General features: G+C 44.0%; 1 protein-coding gene across 2 annotated transcripts; it reads right to left on the reverse strand.

The window, feature by feature from the left end:
* Positions 1-8,460: 8,460 nt before the first annotated feature.
* INSIG1 (insulin induced gene 1) lies at positions 8,461-20,560 on the reverse strand. Of its 2 annotated transcripts, none has more exons than XM_017860582.1 (6): positions 20,478-20,560; positions 19,742-20,180; positions 16,719-16,843; positions 16,077-16,243; positions 15,648-15,747; positions 8,461-10,469 (listed from the first exon to the last, which is right to left on the reverse strand). In XM_017860582.1, the coding sequence occupies exons 2-6, from the start codon at positions 20,151-20,153 to the stop codon at positions 10,440-10,442; spliced, it is 834 nt and encodes a 277-aa protein (XP_017716071.1). In that variant the 5' UTR covers positions 20,154-20,180; positions 20,478-20,560; the 3' UTR covers positions 8,461-10,439. The 2 variants fall into 2 exon arrangements, with proteins under 2 accessions (XP_017716071.1, XP_017716072.1); XM_017860583.1 differs by having other exon boundaries at positions 20,410-20,558.
* Positions 20,561-20,565: the final 5 nt, after the last annotated feature.

Consider the following 20,565-nt stretch of genomic DNA (forward strand, 5'->3'; position numbering starts at 1 on the left):
ATGAGTATACACTTTCAGATTTGTAAGACAAAAAAGTTCTGGAGATCGGTTTCCCAACACTAAATATGCTTAACAATGCTGGGCTATACACTTGAAAATTGTTAAGATAGTAAAGTTTATGACAGGTATATTTTACTACAATACAAACAGCACAGTTTTCTTTTCTATTTCTTTCTTTTTTTTTTTTTTTCTTGAGACAGAGTCTTGCTCTGTCACCAGACTGGAGTGCAGTGGCACAATCTTGGCTCACTGCAACATCCACCTCCCGGGTTCAAGTGATTCTCCTTTGTCAGCCTCCCAAGTAGCTGGGATTACAGGTGTGTGCCACCACACCCAGCTAATTTTTGTATTTTTAGTAGAGACAAGGTTTCACTGTGTTGGCCAGGATGGTCTTGATCTCTTGACCTCATGATCTGCCCACCTTGGACTCCCAAAGTGCTGAGATTACAGGCGTGAGCCACTGCACCCAGCCAATATTTTTCTTACCGTTATAGTGCATCCATTATTCTGATTTTTTGTGTGTGTATTGATGAAGACCTGGAAGAATACACACCACGTTGTAAATAGTATTTAACCCGACAAGTGAGAGGAGAGAATTCCAGTTTTACTTTATCCATTTTATATTATTTTACATTTCCAGAAGAAAAGTATATTACTACTACAGTTTTAAAAACCATAAATATAAGTTTAACTATTTTAACAGCTTAAATAGGTAGAGAGTTAGACGATAGCTGGTTAGCTAACTAAAGATAAATGCATGCGTAGGAGTGCTGAAGCTCAGTTCATTTTTCCATCTTAAGAAGAATTGTTATTTTTCACTTCTAGCACCCTTAGCCTGTAGGCTTCAGGGTTATAATTCTAGAAATCAGAATTAGGATTCTGTAAATGTGAGCTATAAAATTCTTCGGATGCACTTCTCTGTGGATTGACATAGACACAAAGCAAAGCAGGGCAGAACGAATAATAAGAATAAAGAGATGACAATGATGATGATGATGATGAAAATGATAGTGATGATTATGATGATGGTGATTATGATGATATGATGATGTGATGATGATTGATGATAGTGATAGTGATGGTGATGGTGATGAGGATGATGGTGCTCACAATGAGTGATGGTGATAATGATAATGAGTGATATCCCGTGATGCGTGATCCATGATAGTGATGACAATGAATGATGGTGACAGTGGATGCGATAGTAGTGATGATGATGATAGGTGATGATGATGATACGTGATGCAATTGATGATGATGGTGGACTGATGAAACGTGATGGTGATGATGGTGGTGCTGATAGTGATGATGATGTAAAAGTGGTTGAATGATCATGATGGGATGACTGAATGGTGGTGATAGTGATGATGATGATGGGTGGTAGTGATAGTGGTGATGGAGATGGTGATTGAGAGTGATGGTGCATGGTGATTGATGATGTGATGATAGTGATGGTGATGGACTGGTGATTGGATGGTGAAGTAGTGATGATAATGGTGGCTGGATAATCATCATGGTGATGATGGTGGTGGTGGGTGATGTAGGTGATGATGATGATGGTGGCTGACTAGTTGAGTAATGAGGAATGGTGATCGATACGTGGATGGTGATGATAGTGATGTGATGATGATGATAGTGATGATGGTGATAGTGGTCGTTGGTGATAGTGATATGAGGATGGGTGATAGGGGGATGGTAATGATGTGATAGTGATGATTATGATGGTTTTGATGATTATGATGGTGATGATGATGATAGTGATGGTGAGATGATGCTGATGCATAGTGAGGTTTATGATGGTGCAGTGATGGTGGACAGGTGATGATGGTGGTGATGATGATGATGGTGGTGGTGATAGTGATGAAATATGTTGATATGTTGATGATACGTGACTGGGTATGTAGTGATGATATGAAGTTATGTGATGGATGGTGGAGTAAGTTTGATGTTTGATGATGGTATTTGATAAGTGGAAACGGCTGATGTCATAATGGTGATGATAATGGTGGTCGTGATCATGATGGTGATGATGATGATGGATGATAGTGGACTGGATGGTGGTGGTGATAGTGATGATAGTGATGGTGATGATAGATGATGTGATGATAGTGATGTGATGATGGGTGATGATGGGTGATGAGTGACTGTTGAGTGTGATGTGGTGATGATAGTGGACGGTGATTGATTGAAATGGTGATCTAGGACTAATAGGTGGTATCGATCATGATTGGTGATGATGATGATGATGCAAGTGATGTGGTGGTGGTGATAGTGATGATACGTGATGGGTGATGCATAGTGATGGTGATGATAGTGATGATTGATGATGGTTGAGTGGTGATAAGTGATTGTTGATGATTGGTGATGATACGTGGAAGGTGATGATCAAGTGGTGATGATAAGGTGGTGGGTGATGATCATGGAGTGGTGATGCATGGAGTGGATGATGGATGATAAGTACCCTCGCAGGTGATAGTGAATGTGGAGTGGTGATGAGTAATATGGATGGATGATAGAGAATATCATAAGATTGATGGAATATATGGATGATATATAGTATGTGATGATATATTGGTGATGAAGTGAATATAAATATATAGAGTTGAGTGACCGTGATTGGTGATGTTAATCACTGGGTATTTATGATGTATGGAGATATTATGTTGGTCGATAGAAGAGATATATGTGATGATGACTAGAGATATACTCATGAGAATGGAGATGGATGAGATAGTGAGTGAAATAGAGAGCGAGTGGGAGGAGAGAAAGAGTGGCATGGTGATGGAAAGGTGTATAAGATAAATAGATGGTGATAATGTGTGTTGATTTATTGGTTTATTATTGATGTGTATAGTAAATATGTTGATTGAATATTGAGAGTAATAAGAGTGGTTTGGTGGTGATGGTGATGATTATGATGGTGATGATGATAGTGATGGTGATGATGATGATAGTGATGGTGATGATGATGGTGGCAATGATGGTGATGATGATGATGGTGATGATGATAGTGATGACAATGGTCATAGCTAACATTTGTTGAGCTTACACTCTTGTCAGGCAATCACAGCCCCAGGAGGAAGGTACTATTTTTATTTCCATCTTACAGAAAACAAAAATGGGATAATGAGAGGTCATGAGCCCAAGTTCATGTAGCTGTGAAGAAATGGAGCCCTAGACTTGAGCCTGGTCTCAGGAAGGATGTCCCAGCTCTCTCTTTCCCTGTCTCCACTGTAGGACTTGACCTGAGGCTTGCAGAGGCACTGAGGAGGCCTCCTCAGCTGAGAGAGGGTAGGAGTCAGCCAGGTAAAGCAGAGCAGTCTGGGACTAGGATACCTTCAGGCAGAGGGAACAGATCTCATGGGCCTGTGCCAAGGGTCTATTCATAGCACCCCAAAGCTCTGGGGAGACACCCTCAGAACCCTGGATGGCAGTTCGATGTACCTGCCTTCCAGTAGCCACAGGGATTCAGTTACCAGGAAGGTCTAGGGAGACAGGCAGGGTTCCACTGTAGAAGGGCACCAGCCTACAGGGACAGGCACTGGGACCAGTGCACTGCAGGGTCTAATTATGTGAGTTGGACACACGGGGCTCACAGTGAGAGCACAACAGGGTTAGATCCCCCTTATTAAAAGATCACAACTGGGTGCCCTAGTGCAGGGGATGGAAGACAATGGGGAGTGCAAGGCACAGTGACTGGGGGCAGGCAGGGCAAGGGCACTGGAGCTTCTGGGCTGTGAAGTGGAGGTGGGGAAGGAATGGATGTGGACAAGTCCGAGACATTCTGGTCTCTGATATGACTGTGTTCCAAATAACAGGGGGCATTCTAGCCACGGAGTTCACAGTGGGAGTGCCCTTTGGGCCCCCTGGGAAGGAAAACTGCTGGGCCATGGCCCACAGGGAAGGGCCAGCTGCCAACCTTGCTTGAGTCTGAGTGGGGTGCCCCCAAGGCCCACATGCCTCTGCTTTCGGTTCTTTCTATTTTGTTTGTTTTCTTGAGTCGGTTGCATAGGGCTGGCTACTCGAAGGAGATGGACTGACCTGCTTAGCAGGGGAATTTGACACTGGATGTTGAAATTCTGCTGCTTAGGGCTGATTTCCATCTGAGCCAAATATGTTTACACAGGACTAGTAAACTTTCCCCTGCTTGCTAAGGAGAGCCCTTCACCATCTGTCTTCCATGGCCCTGGCTCTCCGTGTCCTGGTATCCTCACCCTGGCTGGAAATAAGTGGAGGACATTTTCCAAATAACGGAAGCTTTTGCTTCAAGTAGTGGACTCTTAGATTTTAACCATTTTTAATGGAACTATTTCTGAAATATCTTGCATCTTTCTCCTGCCTTACATAGAACACCCTGATGACGAGCGCACCTTGAGGCCACAGGAGTCTCTGCCTCCCATGCTCTGCCCCCCTGCCCTTGCTTAGGCCTCAGCAGGCTTCACCTACACCCGCTGCAGCTGCACATTCATGCCATGGACTGGGTGTCCCTCCCCCTCTCTCTCGTTGCCCGCACAGTTGTTGAGGGAAGTTCTGGGTGCAGAGCTGCCTCTTTTGAGACTCCTCCAGACAATTATCTCAGAACCTATAATTGTGTCCATACTCCTTGGGAAGCAGGAGTGTTGCAGCTTTGCAAGTCCTTTCGTCCTTCCTGTTTGAAGCTGGAGACCCAAGTGGGTTTGATGCCTTCTCAGCACGCATGATGTTCAAGCTGGGACTGAGGTTGTGGTGCATTCTTAGTCCCCTGGGGCTGCCCCAACAAAGTACCGCAGAGACGACGTGGCTTAAGCAGCAGACATTTGTTGTCACACAGCTCTGGGAACCAGAAGTCCGAGCTGGAGGTATGGGCTGCGCTTGCTTCCTCTGAAGGCACAGGGAAGAGTGTGTCCTGGCCTCTCCCCACCTGGGGCAACGGCAGGCATTCCCAGGCTTGCAACTGCGCTCCTCGATCCTCTGTCTTCATGTGGTATTCTCTCTGTGTCTCTTCGCATCCTCTGCCTCTGTGCTTGCCTGTCCAAGTTTTCCCCTGTTATAAGGACCCTAATTACTTCATCTTAAAATGGTTAATTCTTCAAAGACCCTATCTCCAAATAACATCACATTCAGGCGGTAGGAAGCGGCTTCTTAGGAACAAGGCTGGCATGGGTCCATGGACACTGCTGCTCTCCTGACCCTGGAATCTTTCTCTCACAGTCATCTGCTCACATTCACCCTGCCCTAGCTGGGTCTTTGCAACTAATGTGATTGATGCAGAATGAGGGGAAAGAGGGTGCCAAATGTCCACATTAGCCTGGGTCAGTAGGCCCCTGGGCACTAAAGAAAAGAGGCATGGGTTTGAAAGCAGTTGATGGCAAATAAGACCAAATTTGAAGGGCAGGGACAGATATCACATGTCAAAGCAAGCAGCCTTCCTCCTTCAGAAGATGGAATTTCTGAGGAATCAGTGTGTACCCGGGAAGCGCAGGCCAGCAGGTGGGAATGGGCAAAGGCTCTGAGGGATTCGAGGACTTTGCACCAGTGCTGTCCAGGGGGCGTTTCCTCCTGAGCCTGTGGGTATCACACTGGCCACCCACAAGCAGATGCCGAGCAGCAGGGGAGTGGGGCGGGAGGGTGTGGACGGTTCAGCACACTTCCAACCCCATTCCTGGGAAAAAGAATCCCCAATCCTGTGACAGCTCATATCAGTGTGAAAACAAATCCTGCCACTGAAACTCATCCAGTCTACTTGGAGGAGTCCTCCCTGGATGTTGACTCAGATTTTCACTGTATGATTGATTCTAACAGCTTTATTTATCTCATTCTCTGCAGATTGGAGATCACAGATTGGAAGGGGACTCAAGGGCTGTTGGCAACAGGATGGGACCGTGGACAGTTCACGTGCCTGCCTCTGTCATGATAGGCACCCAGAAATAGTTCCTGGATGGCCAGTGACCAAGTAGGGGAAGTCATCTCTTCACACGCTCCCAGCACACATGTGTGATGAAGCAGGATCCAGGCCGTGGCAAGGCACCAGGATAGGACAAGCAAGGAGGCAGCTCCTCCCTCCCGGGAGTCTGGCCTATGGGAAGAAAGCAGACTGACAGGCGGGACTCCAGTGGCCGCCGGAGGAACTCTGGGAGGTTGGATGTGAAGAGGACAGCCAGGGATGACCCTTCGGTGAGGTCTCAGGGATGAACTGGAAAACACTTATGATTTTAAATGAAAAACTTGCCCGAGAGAAGACACAGAAAAAAATATGAAGAGCTAGGTTCTGATGAGGAAATTACTTCTGTGGACCCAGTGCTTTTGACTTCATCTTCCTTCTGTTCCTGAACTTGCGAATGTGGAGAACAGTGAGGCAAAAGGGTGTCAAAACACTCAGAAAAATTAAGTGTCGAATACGTGGAAATAGTAATAAAAAAGCACTTTTCATATTATGTGACCATTTGTCTTGAAAACTACAAACCTAGACTGGCACTACCGTACCTAAGGCACTATCTCAGCACATTTATTCTTCCCTGAGAAAACTGGGGCAAGAAGGGAAAGTAACATTTATTGAGAGCTTATCTTGTGCCAGGCACTATTAGGTGTTTTTATAAATGCTCGGGGAAGCAATTCTTCAGGTATGAATCTTACCAAGATTTATAAAGTCCACAGGGCACCATGTTTGGGTATTAGGACTTGGATCTATTTCATTCTCCTTTTTCTTACCTTTCTTTGCATATTTTGACTACATTTAGGGATCAATATGAAATCCCTCCTATGACTAATTTATTGCTTACAAGCTCACCTCACTCCAAGAGTAAGCAAAATGGTAGATTAGTGAGGACTAGGCCAGCTTTTTATTGCATAATATACGTTAAAGCTAAATTTTAATATCTTTATTAATATTTTACAACATTAATACTCTTCAAAGAGAATATCCCTACAAGGGTATGCTAAAGTTACATTATTACCAAGATATAATCTGAAACTCTCAGAAAGTGAACTTTCTTAGTAAAAGGTCCGTTTTAACAGGTAAAGTAGAAAAGGCAAGTTTAGAATTATAATTGTTCCCTTCTCTCATTTCTTTTTACCACCAGGATAAAGGAAATGTCTATAATTCAAGGGTGGGGAGAGTGCCAGGTGATTATATCGTAATTCATTTAAACCAATCTGCCGGAAATCTTGCTTAAGATCACAGGTGGCTTTTAAAACTAGCCAAACAAACAAAACATCCTTGATTCTATCTTGAGTTCCTATTTACTCAGCCTTGCTCATTCAGTTGAAAAGAAGTGAACGAGGAAATCTTGTGTAAATTACACACTTTACCCTTCATGAAATGGTTTAATTCCATCACTTGCTCAATAGATCAGAAAAATTCCGGGAAACGTTTAACCTCCAAATTTTATTCTAAAACATGAATAGGCCAAGCGCAGTGGCTCACATCTGTAATCCCAGCAGTTTGGGAGGCCGAGGCGGGCAGATCACTTGAGGTCAGGAGTTCGAGACCAGCCTGGCCAGCATGAAACCCCATCTCTATTAAAAATATAAAAAAATTACCCAGGCATGGTGGTGCATGCCTGTAGTCCCAGCTATCTGGGAGGCTGGGGCAGGAGAATGGCGTGAAGCTGGGAGGCGGAGTTTGCAGTTGAGCCAAGATCGCACCACTGCACTCCAGCCTGGGCGACAGAGCAAGACTCTGTCTCAAAACAAACAAACAAACATGAATTTAGACTAATTCAGTAGGCATTCCTACACTCGATCCACATAAATTGGGTTAGTCTCAGGCAAATCTCGTCTCTGTAATGAGGGAAATGTTTTCATCATGAGTTCTACCAGTTTTTCCATGCGTGAATGTTTTAAGTGTAGTAGAAACCTATTGGTTTGGATCTGTATTATAAAACATATTGGTACATACAAGGTAAGGCCTTTCTCTGCTAGTATTGAAATGCAATTTCACAACTACAAGTAATGTTAAGCCTGCAGGGCATTAATGTTCCAACTGCTCAACGCATCTCTTCCGTTCTCATCCCATCGTGATAACCTGTGAGAGCAAGTAACTCCAGCCACGCTGGATGGCAGCAGGGGAGCTCGCCCCTGTGACAGGCCAGGCACGCCTGCTCCTCCTGCCTGAAAACCGGGTGCCTGTGGTGAGGAGGGGTAAAGTGGCAGGTTCAATTCAGCTTGCGCTGCGCTTAACTTTCTACCATAAGAAAAACACATACTGTTGACCCTTAAACAACACAGGGTTTGAACCCGTGGGTCCACTTATACACGGAGCTTTTCCAACCAAACATGGTCTATTTGCTGAATGTGAAACCCACGTATACGGAGGGCTTTTAGTGTACGCAGGTTCCATAGCGCCAAGTGCCAGACTTGAGTATGCAGATTTTCGCATACGTGGGGTATCCTGGAACCAACGCCCTGCGTATATCTAACATCCTACATAGAGAATACCACCCCAACTGTTTTTTTTAAAAAGCAAACAAACAAACACAACACTTGGTTTTGAACCTTTAATAAAAGTAAAAAATGAATGCAAAAAGAACACAATGTTGAAAACTTAGTATGAATGTGAATCTCACTAGATGTTCAAATCTGGTATAGTGCAAATTTTGTTCATACTAGTTTACATTTTTACAAACTCAAATCACTTTGGTTCATATATTTTCTATAAACTATTGGCAAAAAAATCTTCCAATTTACATTTTTTTGGCTACATTATTTCTAACAGATACAGATTTACTTCCGGTTTCAGAGAGAAAGACTTAATGTTTGTGCATGATCGAGTCTGTTTTAAAGATTCACTCACTACTTTCATCTAATAACTTCTGGTTTTTCATAAAATGCTGACATCTTCATTGGAAATTTTTTTTCATGTGACTAATTGTTTTCATTTTCAGAAAATATATAAGGGGTCATTCCCAAGTTCGGAATGATCCTATCTTTTAAAAAACAAAATTCCTCTAAAACAAATTAGCTTCAGGAACTTAAAATTTACTCCAAGACATTTCCCTCAAAACAAAGCAAAAAACCCCAGCAAAGATCATTACATACACAAAACCAAACACAAAGAGGAGCGCTCACAGGCAAGGTCCTCTAAGCTTCCATTCTGCTGACTGCTGGCTTCCATTTAAAAGGAGTCTTTTAATCAAGCCACTGTCACAGAATTTAAAACAAACCAAACACATGTAAATTGCAAAATAAAAAGGTAAATTTGTAAGTAAAAATGACTAAACCCACAAAACTGGAGTATTTCGAAGGTTGAGGGTTCAGTGGAGGGTGTAACACGAAAGGAACTTCACAACTGAAAGAAATCATTGCCGAGTTTCCTCCATGCAGCACTGAAATGAATGGAGAACACTTCTCCCGAACATCTCACATGTTAAAAAAAATAAATATTTAAGAGATACAAGGCTCAGATTGGTTTTCATATACATTGCACTTGAAGTTTAAGACCCAATACTTGCAAATTAGGTCTGGTATGGTCTATGCCATTAAATGAATACATTGTGCTCACCAATATCATTGAATATTTAGAAACACCACATGTTTAATGCAGTGACATATGCACTCTCCTTTTTACAAGGCAATCACAGATTGCAAATTCCATAGGGCTGTGGAAAAAAACAGTCATCTCTATACTGTAGTAACAAAGAAACAATTTTCGCTCACTAAGATTGAAATACATGGCAGACAGGTATTCATTCTTAGATGATTATGCATTTCAAAATAAACTTCATAAACTGAGGCGAAAATTCCAATATATCGCAGTGTGGGAACCATGACTTTTCATTGCCTTTTGCCCAGTAAGATTGTCTACACAAACTTCCACAGGTATGAAAAGCACAGTTGACCCGCTGGCGATACACACACGTGTGACCGTGTAAACACGCCACTGCAGGATGAACGAGCGTGACCATGAAGCGTGGCCATGCCGTGACTCCACTTGGAGCGTGACCTCTCTATAATCACTGCTGCTTTTCTTGTTGTTTTTTTTTTTTTGTTTTGTTTTAAACATAGCCCTATTTTAAAAAATCTTTTGGATAAATATTATTCCTATTACACCATACTTCATGTTTGTTAAGCACCATCAACCTACCTCCTTTGGGCACTGATACAAAACTGATAGTTGGTAATTGAGTCTTAGTTCAAGGCTTTGAAATATGGCAACTTGTTTTAATCACATGAATGAAATCTAATACTTGGGAAACTGCCACCTGCCTGAACCCACGCAGCCTTGGCAGAATGCTGCAGGGCACAGACAGGCGCCAGTGCAGTCAGTCAAGGGAAGACTTCAGGGTAAGTCATCATATTCTCTACCTCCCTATTCTAGACTAGGTGAACAGTTTTTTCCAGGAGTCATTTGTACAGTCAGCCTGATCTAAATAGATTAAGAAAAAAGATAATCTTTGTCGTAATCCACAATCAGATTTTCTTCCAAAATCTTCCTTGCTCTCAGAATTGGTGGTTGTGAAGACTCAATCACTATGGGGCTTTTCAGGAACACCCTGTGTGTAGAAAGGAAGAAAAAAAAGGAAAGAGAAAATTAGCACTAAATGTATAAATATTTTAATTACCAATTAAGTAGGTCCTAACATGGGAAAGATTAACAATTTATATGACTGAAGAAACAAGATTGAGATGTGGGACATGTGGAGAGAACTAGAGCCTAAGGCCAGCTCTCCCAGCTCCCCTGCACCGTCTTCATGGCTCCAGCCCAGTGAGCCACAGCTCTCACCTGCAAAATTAGGATAATTCTCTGCCTCAAGGGCTAAGGCCCTTATATAAAGCCTATTATGTAAGTGTAAGATATTGGTGAAAGTGTAACTAAATTCATATCTATATAAAGGAAACACCCGATTTTATCAAAGCATGGTGATACTTATGGTATGGTAGGTTCCTGAAAGTTCTAACTGCAATTTAAGGGATTGAACCTTTATCTGAAGGGAGGTTTCTGCCACAAACCTTCATTAGTATCTGATGCCCATGTTATAACCCACCTTACCAGCAGTTTGTTGAAACAGACATTGGAAATAGGTCATGCTTTGTAATACTGAATAGTAACTCTACCCTCAATTCACGCAGGGCTTCACAGTTTGGAAATCCTTTCTACATATTCTTCCTCATTTGACCCTCACAGAGCTTCGGAGAGGTAGACACTACAGTTACTACCATGACCAGGCACCGCAGGGTAAATTCTCAATAGAGAACGGTATTTCACTGATGAAGCAGCAAACCCAAAGAGATTAAATGACTTTCCTGAGGCCACAGAGCTTCTGCTAAAGGGCAAAAGAGAAACCTCCATACATAATTTCTTCCCCTCAGAATCGTGCCTTCCCATGTTACTTAATTGCCCTCTATTCACTTGAAGAGGAAGGAGCTGAGCTCCTCACCTTCAGCAATGAAGGAGATTACTCATCCAGAAAACCGCAAGATCCTCTCATCTAAACAGACAGGTAAAAAAGTCCCGAGTCTGGGTTGAGTCACCCAGGTATGCCAGTTACTACCCTGGGGACACACACAATAAGATCTTCTAGGAAACATACATGCTTTTAGGAACTGATCATGTGAAAGCGTTGCCAATTGTTAAATATGAACACTGGGAGGACTCTATACAAACTGCAGTGAGAAAACAAAAGAGCAAACATTCGGCAGCAACTTGGAAAGAAAATTGGTCATCACATTTGACCACCTGTTCACTAATGTGCCGATAAATAAATGGGAAGTGGACTCTTAGAACCCCTGGTTGACAGAGGCCACAGTGAGGCCTGGCATTAGTGTAAGAACACAAAGACACCAGAGATGAATGACAGCCAGCCCGGGCGGACCTGACACGTGGCACAGGGACTTCCAGCAGTGTTGCCTAATGGTGGCACACTGTAAATGGCAATATGGATCCTCCTCTCAACCCAGACACCAACGCAGGCTGCTGTAAACCTACTTCCAGGGGGAAGGCAGGTGCAAGCCATGTGTTGAAAGGGCATGTGGTATACTAATGAGAAGCATGGTGCCAGCTCCAACTCTGCCACCCACCTGGCCAAGTTGTTTAATCTTCCTAAGCTGCAATTTCCCCTTTTACAAATGGGCTAATAATAGTTTCTACTTCAAAGAGTTGTGTTAAGAGGACAAAACTGGCTAACAATGGAAACGTTTAGCACAATGTCTCCTGTGCAGCAGTAAGAGCCCAATACATGTAAACCCTCAATAACAATAATAGTATTGTTATCATTAGCAGCTGAATTGGGTCAATCAAAAACAGGAACGGCAAATTAAATCCTAAGCTGACACTGAGGTGGGCGGGACTCTGCCTCCAGGTGTCCCAGTGGGGCTGGGCAGTGGAAGCAGGACAGGCTTGATTGCTGTTGGCAGTTCGCAGCTTACTCTTGAGAAAAGGCTTGAAGCTACAAACAGCAACAAGTTCTATAAATGATGGTTACAGACTCATTTTCTTTTAAACATACAGGCTGGGCCGGGTGCAGTGGCTCACACCTGTAATCCCAGCACTTTGGGAGGATGAGGCAGCTGGATCACCTGAGGTCAGGAGTTCGAGACCAGCCTGGCCAACACGGCAAAACCCCGTCTCTACTAAAAATACAAAAATTAGCCAGGCGTGATGGTGGGCGCCTATAATCCCAGCTACTTGGGAGGCTGAGGGAGGAGAATTGCTTGAACCTGGGAGGCAGAGCTTGTAGTGAGCCAAGATTGTGCCACTGTACTTCAGCCTGGGTGACAAAGCAAGACTCCGTCTCAAAAAAAAAAAAAAAAAAAAAAGTAAAAATAAAAATAAACAAGCAAAAAAATAAACAAAAAAACTTAAACAGTCTGATAACAAATGTTTCTACTGTATTTTCGGACACAAAGGACAATGGCACGTGCCGGGGGGGGCAGGGCAGAAATACCACATAGAAAAAGCTAGGAGACCACATAACTTGAAGCAAAGCCAACTTGTAACTTTTCAGCTGGTTATTCTTGCAAGTAACTATGTTTCCTCTCAAGGGAGGGAAGCACAAGTGAGAACAAAGGCATCTGAAGAGAACTGAGGCAGCTAAGAAGGAGAAGGTGTCAAGTGCACTAGGGAAAACCATCAGCACCAAACACAGACCTCGAATGACCCCAGATCTGGGCAGGTCTGGTCCTGGTACTGAACTGAGCCTCGGAATCTCTTCACCTTCAGACTGTCATCAACTTCACTCCCGTCACCTCCCTTCACAAAGTCTTACTTGGTGTAAGTTTCAACCTTAAACCAATAACTCTTAGATACTATCCCTAGAACATCCAAACACTTCCATTTTGTGAATAAACAGTATGACAACAGTGGAATGTGGGGAAGGCTGCCCTGGGAGAAAACACGCACTGCGAATGTGACGGTCAAGGGGCCCAGACTGAGGAACAGCTGCAGCAGGAGGGACGGGACTGCACTGTGAAGCCCCTGGGCCATTTCCAGGGTTTGACGCATGGAAATGAGTTTGCAAATTTTGAAGAGAAAAAAGAATAACAGTTGGGATCCAGAGGTAAGGATTTAAGTTTTTATGAATAAAAATGGTGGTAGGCGGGGTTAGACTTAGAACCTGAGAGGTCAGTTTCATGTGATAGCCCAGTAGGGAAGGGGATTAAGGCGGTGATCTCTCTCCTCCAGTTTTAAGGTACAAAAGAACATCCAAACATTTTCCTCAAGTTTAAAGAATAAAAGGATGAAGAGAAAGCTGAAATAAGGAGAATTATAATTATGTCAACTATCCTATTTTGAGTTATCTTTAACATTTTTTTTCTGTAAGGATCAAAGGAGTACAGCAAGAATTACTTAATGAAACTATCTTCAAAACTGAAAATGTTTCCTCCAACCATTTCTAGATGTTTAGAACTTATGAATGTTGTGAAATTTCTACCTCCACCAAAATAATGCTTATTTCTTAAAACTGATTTAAAAAGCCTTGACATATAACAGCGTCAACCTATCGTACAGAAATAATTAACTCTTTAAATGTTATTCGAGTTTCAGTTATAACGTATAATTAGTCAATCCGGTTGAGGACAATTGTATTCTAAAAATCTTCTTAGGAATTCTCTCCCAAAGAGTCCCAGAACAAAAATCTCAAAGCAAGAAAGCAGAGATGGAGTTGTCTAGCGCTCGTTTGAAGACTGTAATGGGAATGATGGTGAATGCATGAAAACAAAGTACTATTTTCCTGTGGGACCATCCGACCAGATTTTTAATATTAAAAAAAACAAGGCCAGGCTCACGCCTGAAATCCCAGTGCTTTGGGAGGCTAAGGTGGGAGGATTGCTTGAGCCCACGAGTTCAAGCCCGGCCTGGACAACACAGGGAGATAACATCTCCACAAAAAATAAAAAAGTTAGCCGGGCAAGGTGGCATGTGCCTGTAATCCCAGCTACTCAGGAGGCTGAAGCAGGAGGATTGCTTGAGCCCAGGAGTTCAAGGTTATAGTGAGCTATGATGGCACCACTGCACTCCAGCCTGGGTGACACAGTGAGCTCTGTCTCAAAAAAAAAAAAAAAAAAAAAAAAAAAAAAAAAAGCAAGCCAAGTCCTTTCTTCTCCATCACGAGAAATTTGGCAGCACGGACTCAGTAACCAGTGGAACACTGCAAATTCTACTTGTAATTACTTCTGCTTTTGTGAAACAGCCAAGTGGCCTTCAAATTCAACTCCTCACAGAGGTATCAGCTGGCAAAACAAATGTACTGTTTTAAAATAGCATGAGGTGCCCAGATAAGTCTTCCGAGAAAGTCCCAGAGCTTATCTCTGAGAGCAACAGCCCTAGGATTTTTTTTTTTTTAATTCACTTTATTTCAGCCCGCCAAAGTCAACTCAAAATAACATTTAAAAGTTCACCTCTATTTTTTTAAACTAAAGTGCTAAGATGCCAATTTTAACTAATTAAAACTGCTAAAGCCATCCTGGAGTTCATCTACCTTTCCATCTCCCTCAGGGGGCTGTGAGAGAAGCTCTGTGGGGTAGAGCTGCTTTCTCCTGCAGTAAGAACAGGTGTAACATTCAGGCAGGACAGTCCGTCTACATGGTGACCCAGCCACGTGCAGCGGTGCTCTCATCACCACTTCTCCATGCCCAGAGCCACCTGCCCCACAGAAGGGTGCTGCCTGTCTGAACCAGGCTGTCCCCTTACCCGCCCACACCAGGCCCTGCCCTGGCCTGAGACAGACTCTGCAGCCTCAGGCTCGATTTGCTTAACTGTGGACTAAGAGGCCAGCATCATCTGCATCCACTCTGATTTTGTGAAAAGCAACACTGGTGGACTGATGCTCAGGGAGCAAAGTATCACTGCACGACGTCATCCAGATCTGCTTCCAATGGTGAAGGAGGAGGGGACACTTACATATCAGTCACTTTCTTTACTGCTTACTACAGAAATTTCAAGAATTCAGAACACCAACCACATCTGCAATTCAAAGGGGGCAGTGCGAGGGCTCTAGTTCCTTTCTAAATCAAATATTATGAATTTATGAATCTACAAATCTTCATAATTTAGCAAAGAATTACCTGGGCATCATTACCTATTTTTTAAATACAACATTTTCTCAGTAATTGTCACTCAAGTCTGAACCAGAACATATAAACACAAAATTGAATGTATCATGTAAAGTAATTCTATCAAGGTAAAGAGATGCAAGTTTTAGAAGATAATATAATATGATCATTTCACTCACCATAGCTAACTGTCGTCCTATGTTCCCCACTGTGACGCCTCCTGAGAAAAATATACAAGGGAGCCAAGAACGAATATAGAGGAAATCTGGGGATGTATACCTGGAGCAAGAAAAGAAACCATGCCTTAGCAGCCAGTTTCACCCGGCTCAATTCTGCATCAAAGACTCTCTGTAGTGGGGATATGCAGAATGCATATCAACCATGAAATGCTACACAACGTTCATATTTGAATGTTTGGTTGTAACTGCTACTACTTGGTTTTCCTTTGCATTAAGTTATGGATAGCAACGTTTTTTAGAATTTTGTACCTAAATCTAGATCATTCTATATAAAAACCAAATAAAATATGAAAATATCTAAACTTTGTGGATGTTTTAATGAAAGTTAAGTAAGCTTTCCAAAGCCGATATTTGAAAACACATACTTACTGATAGACACCATTATACACGAGAAACTGCGTGATCAGCGTAGCTAGAAAAGCTATGGTGATCCCCAGCCCAAGGCCGCTTCTGGAACGATCAAATGTCCACCAAAGCCCCAAAGACAGGGCTGCTAAAGTCAAGGAGAGTTGTACGTTATTGGCAAAATCCAATTTCTGGTGATGCAAAAGTTAAGGAAAAGTCTGCTGATTCTTAATAAGATCAAAAACACAAAGAAAACCACAAGGGTCAAAAACATGGGTATTTTATTATTGTACCACAAATAATTCACTGCCCATAAAAACTGTGTAATGAGCTAAAGAAAGGGTTTGTTGGATACAGGCCACAGTAATCACCAAGATCACCTGAAATCTCCCTGGCATCATTGACTCAAAAACTTAACCAGAAGAATAAACTTGCTGAAAGCTATATATAAAATGCCACTAGCATTTTGACCATAAAACAATATATTTTACTATGAAGTCATTGACAGCCCCATTCTTCTTTCTCTTTTTAGTAATTTGAAATGGGACGGCACCATCATCATGTTTCTATTATGACATGGAGTCATTTGAGTATATAACAAAACAAAACGTTTCAATGTATAACCTAAGCAGATACTCTGGACATAGCACAGAAAATTAAGGATACAGCACTGGCATGGTTAATGCCAACAAAAACTGCTATGCAGCGCATGACACTGGCCCACTCTCTCTTAAATTTGTGAGGTTCTCCGAGGTGACTGTCGATACAGGGGTACAGGAGGCCAACAACAGCTGTTTTAAAAAAAGATGACAATGTTAGAATACAGCAGATTCAAGTTCCACAACTTCAATGTGGTCATTAGTAACATAAGACATTACTCAAACCAGTCCTTTTCCTAGAAAAAATTATCAGCTATAACGTAACAGTTACGAGTGATTTTATAATCTTGTTCTCTTTGAGTACCACTCCCACAAAATTGTACTGTTTAGAAAAGTTTTTTAAAAATCACTATTATTTAGTGCAGTTGAACATGTCTCAGTAAACACAGAAAGGAATCAAGCAGGGATTATTCATATTAATATGAGCAATATGTAACCTTATATTTAATATCCACATTTGTCTAAAGTACACAGAACTTAAATGACTATGTAGTTCACCTTATCTTTTCATCCAGTGTGATTCTGATCTTACAATAAAAAGGTTAGCATCTGTCCACACCCTGTCACATCATAGCTCTGACACTCCTGCCACCACCCAGCACTGGGATTGGGCACGTGATGAGATACATATTTGCTGATGTGACTTTGACAGTCTGGGTCACATGCTCCTAGGGTGGCCCTGAAGTTGATTTTCGGGGGCTCTAGCATGTACTGTACTGAGCACTGAGCACTGTGCACACATGCCCGTGGGCAAGTACGGGGCGAGAGAGCCCCACACGGGCTTCTCTTATTCTCCATCTGGTTCCTGCACGGTCACGCCTCAAGCTGTGGTAAGAATACCAGACCAAGAAGAGGAAGCTCAGCCTCCAATCCCAGCTTGCCCTGGCGGGACCTGGCTCTGCATGTTTGTTTTCTCCTGTATGAAATTATAAGGATTATGTAACTGGGACACAGAGAAAGAAGAGATCACTGTGGTCCAGAACCATTGTTCTTTATAGACACAAACTCGGATTTTGGACAGGTGGGAAGGAATGGCATTCCAAAAGAGAAGTAAAATGGCAAAAATGAAGGCAGGAATGTCTGTGGGGGGGAGTGGGGTGCTGGCCTGCGGGGTTGGATGTTGGGACACAAGGGTCACTGGGTCCCAGGGCTCTTGAGAACCCTGCAATTGTTTCACCTTGGTCTCGTATGAAAGAAATACACATTTGAGGTTCAACTGAGAAACAGGAAACACAGTTTTCATCAAACATTCAGAAAAAATATTCAGTTTTCAATTTATTATACTTAATCATGTTCTAAGTTCAGACTTTTGAAAAACAGACCCCCCGCCAAATTAACTTTACTTCACTATAGCTTCATCTTACCTTTTAAGGTTAAAAACTAAATAGGTAAAAAACATACTATGATATTTTACTTATGCTCTTGGCTGATGGTTTAAAAAGAAAAGGTAGAGTCTGAGAGGATGAGAAATTGTCCAGATACTCCTGGAAACCCTTGAGGGTTCAATTACAAATACTGAAGGTGAAACTATTTCATTTCTAAGATCAAGTTTTTGGTTAAAGGAAAGAAACTATTCTGCCAAATGTATATGAAACATGGAATTTTAAATCTAGATATATGTCTCAAAATTTTTCAATTAGTACAGCCACACACTTAAAGTGTTTCAAAGAACAAAAGAGGATCCCCTCCCTGCGAGAACAAAGATGAAAACATTCTACCCACTACTTAATAATTACAGACATATGTCCTAGTTCTTGAACACACAGCCCTCTGTTAATCTGTTACAAAACTCTGCTGCTTGCTGTTTTCAGTGAGTCAACTGAGGCAATGTGTTTCCACAGTGCAGGAGACACACCTACAGAGGCAGCAGGAGCAGTTAGCAAGGATGGCTTGGCCCCTTTCTACCTGCACACGCTTGGATGTGACTTCACCTGTGATTCAGTTTCCACATCTATAAATGAAGCTACACATGGTATTGCTGTAAGGAATGAACACAGCAAAGCATCTGAAGCCTATGGTCAGCAGTCAGCTGACAAATGTCAGCCACAAAGAAACAGGATGCTCCCTGCACTGCACTGGAGTCCTTACTCATTTGTTTTCCCCACCAGACTGTAAGCTGCTTAAGGATAGGGGCTTGTGGTGCTCACTTTTGGATTAACATTTCAACAGCTTGTAGAGTTGAGGTTGTAGAAAGCACCTGACAAAACCTCCTTAAATAAACAAATGCTGTGTGACTACAGCAGCAGTAAGTGATCTGCTGGGCCAAGATCAACTCAACATTTCTATAAAAGCGGTTCAATGATAGCCAAGAAATTCTAGTAAAGACGCTCAGCAGTCCCCCTGTCCACAGTTCAGACTGACCTAGTGTTACACTGTACAGCATCTATGCTACCGCTTGGGTGTACGAAAATCTAAACGCCGTAAGGGGGTTACTCTTTTCCTTAAGAACGTAATCTACAGAGCTCTAACAGTTCAGGGAGTAAACGTTTTGGCTTCAGACCACGGTTTACTCAGCGACCGGCAAAAGGAAGTACTGAGAAGTTGCTCCCCTGGCAACCGCCTCCTGAACACATGTGACGGGTTTGTTTTCAGTTATCCTGCAGGGTAGCATGTTTGCGGCCGCGACCAATGGCCTTTCAGTCCCGCTGCTCACCAGTTCCCCAGGCGGCCAATCCGGGGCGGCTGGCGCGGGATGACAGCTGGGGCTGTACCCGGACGCCAGGAGGGAAGCGCCCTCAGTCAGCTTGGCACAGCACCTGCTTTAACAGCCAATTATCTCCCTGCCTCATCTCCATCACCGTGCTTCCTCAAACTTCAGAGAGCTGTGGCCCGAACCCGCCCTGGGGGGTGCCAGGTCCTCTCTACCCCTCCTTCATTACTCTAAATTCCCAAACTGGAGATGCACACTTTCAATCTGTGGACAGTTCCAGTTTCAAATGCATGTTTCTCAATAGGCTGAAAAGTACTTTCAACCGAAAAGACACCCTTTTTACTTCCAGAAGAACCGCGGGGGGCGGGGGGGGTACTCACCAGCTGCTGTCCCGCAGCAGGGAGGGACCCACCAGGCGGAGGAAAAGATGGTAGCGATCACCTCCTCGGGGAAGAGAGTGACATTCCTCTGGATCTGCAGCAGGTTGAGCACCAGGGCTAGGACCACCCCAACCGAGAAGAGCACGAGGCTCCTCTGCACCAGGCGATGATGCCAGGTGTTGGGGTAGGGGCCGCCGGGCTCGGGACCGCTCATCGAAGCACTGCGGTCCCCGGGCGCGGGGTCAGCGTCCGGGACACCATGGGCCGCAAGCAGGGAGGGCCCGGACACGGAAGCGCTGATCATCTCCCCAACCTTGGCTGCCAGCCCCGCGGCGCTGGCTCGCGGGGGGCCTCGGCGCCTCGTGCTGTGCGCACAGGAGCAACTCCAGAAGTGGTCGTGCAATCTGGGCATCGGTCACCCGCGTCCGAGAGGCGCTTCCTGGAAGAAGGGGGTCATCAAGTTCACTCAGAACAAAGAGCGAGGAAGGCCCCGCGGGACGCGAACCCCGGCACCCGGGCCAGCCGGCAGCGCCGCCCCCCCCCAGGTTAGAACCCCGTGCACTCGCTCAGGGCCAGCGGCGGACCGGACCCGCGCTCACAGCGAGCAGCACCCCCAGCCCCAGCGGGACCAGCGTCCCAGAGACCCAACGGGGCCCGCGCCCGCCTACCTCCGGGGAGGACCGGCTGCAGCGCGACCAAACCCCGCCCGCGACCCCTGCCCCAGCCCGCCGCGTACCTGGCGGAGAGGCGCCCGCCCTCGGGCTCTGCGAGCGGAGGCGGGGCTGCGGGGAAGGAGGAGTCGCGGCCCGGGACGGCCCCNNGNG

This window comes from Rhinopithecus bieti, unplaced genomic scaffold (genome assembly GCF_001698545.2).
Source record: "Rhinopithecus bieti isolate Rb0 unplaced genomic scaffold, ASM169854v2 scaffold_50877, whole genome shotgun sequence".
Classification (NCBI taxonomy): Eukaryota; Metazoa; Chordata; class Mammalia; order Primates; family Cercopithecidae; genus Rhinopithecus; species Rhinopithecus bieti.